Below are 1,946 nucleotides of genomic sequence, written 5' to 3'. Positions count from 1 at the left end.
GGGCAAATGCAAGGATGAAGCTCAGGTGGAATTGGCATTGACACAAACCCATAATTTTGGGGAGAATCCCCCATTTTTTGCCTTTTTATTCTGCAAAACCCCTGCCCCGTTTGAGCCGCTTTAACYCYRTGAGTGCCAAATCTGCATCAAATGCGCCCCAAAATTTAAATCCAAAATGAGAGTTTTGGAACACCTCAATTTAGGAATGAAACGGATGGAAGTGGCAATGAAACCAACCCAGAATTTTGGGGAGAATYCCCCATTTTCCCACCTTTTATTCTGCAAAACCCCCACCCCGTTTGAGCCGCTTTAACTCCACGAATGCCAAACCCACCCCAAATCCTCCCAAAATTGGGGAAATCTCCCCCAAAGCYGAGCCTCAGCTCCAGGAGGGGTCGTAGCCCGTCCAGTCCGAGGGTGGGGCCAGGAAAACGCGGCGGCCCCGGCACACGAAGCTGACGATGCCGCGGTAGCCGGCGCGGGGGACRCCGGATTTGAGATCGTCCATCAAGCCCAAAGCTTTGGCCAAAGCCTTGAAGGAATCACGGCCCCGATATTGGAGCCTGACAGCCCCCAAATCCCTGCCCGGATCCTTCTGGAGCTCCTCGATTTGCACCTCCGGGGCAGAATAAACCTGCTGCAGGAAGAATCTCTCGTATTCCTCTTTTTTGAGGTAAGAAAGGTCCAGTTGGGTGAAAGGCACGAAGCGGTCGTTGAGTTTGATGAATTTCAGGTATTGGTCGAAGAATTGCCCGTGGCTCACGCCCTTGCGGCCGAAGGTCATCGTCCTGGACACCTCCGGCCGCACGCAGGAGCGGCCCCGCCGCTGCTCCGGCTGCCTCATCCAATCATCCCAAAAAGCCGGCGGCCATTTGGGCTCCAACTCGTCCCAAAGTTCCGCCAAAAGGAGCCACCCCAAACCTGGAAAAAAATCCGTGCGGTACAAAAGCTCAGCCCGAGCCGAGTCCACCATGGCCTCCTTGCCGTTATCGTTCCAGGCCGAGATGCACCACAGGCTGGGATCCCGCTGCAACAACGGGAAAACCGCCTGGAAATACTCGAAAAAATCCGGAGCCACCTCCAGATCGTCCTCCACCACGATGGCGGCGCGGTAACGGAACGTACGGAACACCTGACCCAGCGCCCAGCGGTAATGCCGGGAGATTTTATAATAGCCCTGGAATTTGCGGTGCTCCGGAGGCACGGGAATGTCGCTGAGGTCCGGCTGGCGGATGTGAACCACGGTTTGACCGTACGAGGCGATGACCTTCGCCGTCTCGGCGTGRCCGCAGTCCTGTGACACGATGACCGGGAAGCGCCGGGCGCTGGGGCGGTAACGCAGGATTTTATCCAGACACCGCCGGACCGAGCTGCGATCACACGCCAGAACCAGCACCGGGATCACCGGGAACTCCGCCTCGGTCGGCGCCGGCGTTGGGGGCGGTTTGGGCGTTTTTTGGTGCTGCTGGAGACGGCTGAATTTTTGGATTTGGAGGAGCAAATCGCGCTGGAGGCGCAGCTCGGTTTCGGCGTCCTGGGCCAGGCGCAGCAGCTGGGCCGGGAGGAGCCGGGAATTCTCGGGATTTTGGGGATTTTGGGAATTTGGGAAGGTCCCGGGGCGGCTCCAGAGGAAGAGGAGGAGGAGGCCGTTCCAGGCCAGGAAGAGCGCGGCTCCCCACAGAGCCCAGCTGGTCTTCTTCAGCATCCTTCACATGGGGCTGTGAAAGGGAATTTCGGGATTAGGGACACCGTTTGGAAATTAAAAACGCAGAAAAGGTAAAGTTCATCAGCTAAAAATATAGAAAAGGCATGGTTTGTAAATTAAAAACACGGAAAAGGCACGGTTTGGAAATTAAAAATGTGAGAAAGGTAAAGTTCATCAATTAAAAACATGGAAAACACACGGTTTGGAAATTAAAAACATGGAAAAGGCAAAGTTCATCAAT

General features: G+C 55.3%; 1 protein-coding gene across 2 annotated transcripts in view; it reads right to left on the bottom strand.

The window, feature by feature from the left end:
• Positions 1–6: 6 nt before the first annotated feature.
• MGAT1 (alpha-1,3-mannosyl-glycoprotein 2-beta-N-acetylglucosaminyltransferase) overlaps positions 7–1,946 on the bottom strand; it is a 4,831-nt gene continuing 2,891 nt past the window's right edge. For both annotated transcript variants that reach the window (XM_057388418.1, XM_057388419.1), the window contains one exon: positions 7–1,718. In XM_057388418.1, coding sequence (XP_057244401.1) covers positions 380–1,705 — 1,326 coding nt within the window. In that variant the 5' untranslated portion in view covers positions 1,706–1,718 and the 3' untranslated portion in view covers positions 7–379. The remainder of the gene's footprint in view (positions 1,719–1,946) is intronic.

The sequence above is a fragment of the Malurus melanocephalus genome, unplaced genomic scaffold, assembly GCF_030028575.1.
Source record: "Malurus melanocephalus ecotype Western Australia unplaced genomic scaffold, MMel_1.1 scaffold_1913, whole genome shotgun sequence".
In the NCBI taxonomy this organism is placed as follows: domain Eukaryota; kingdom Metazoa; phylum Chordata; class Aves; order Passeriformes; family Maluridae; genus Malurus; species Malurus melanocephalus.
Note: the sequence above shows the minus strand (reverse complement) of the source record. Positions and strands in the feature narration are given on the sequence as shown.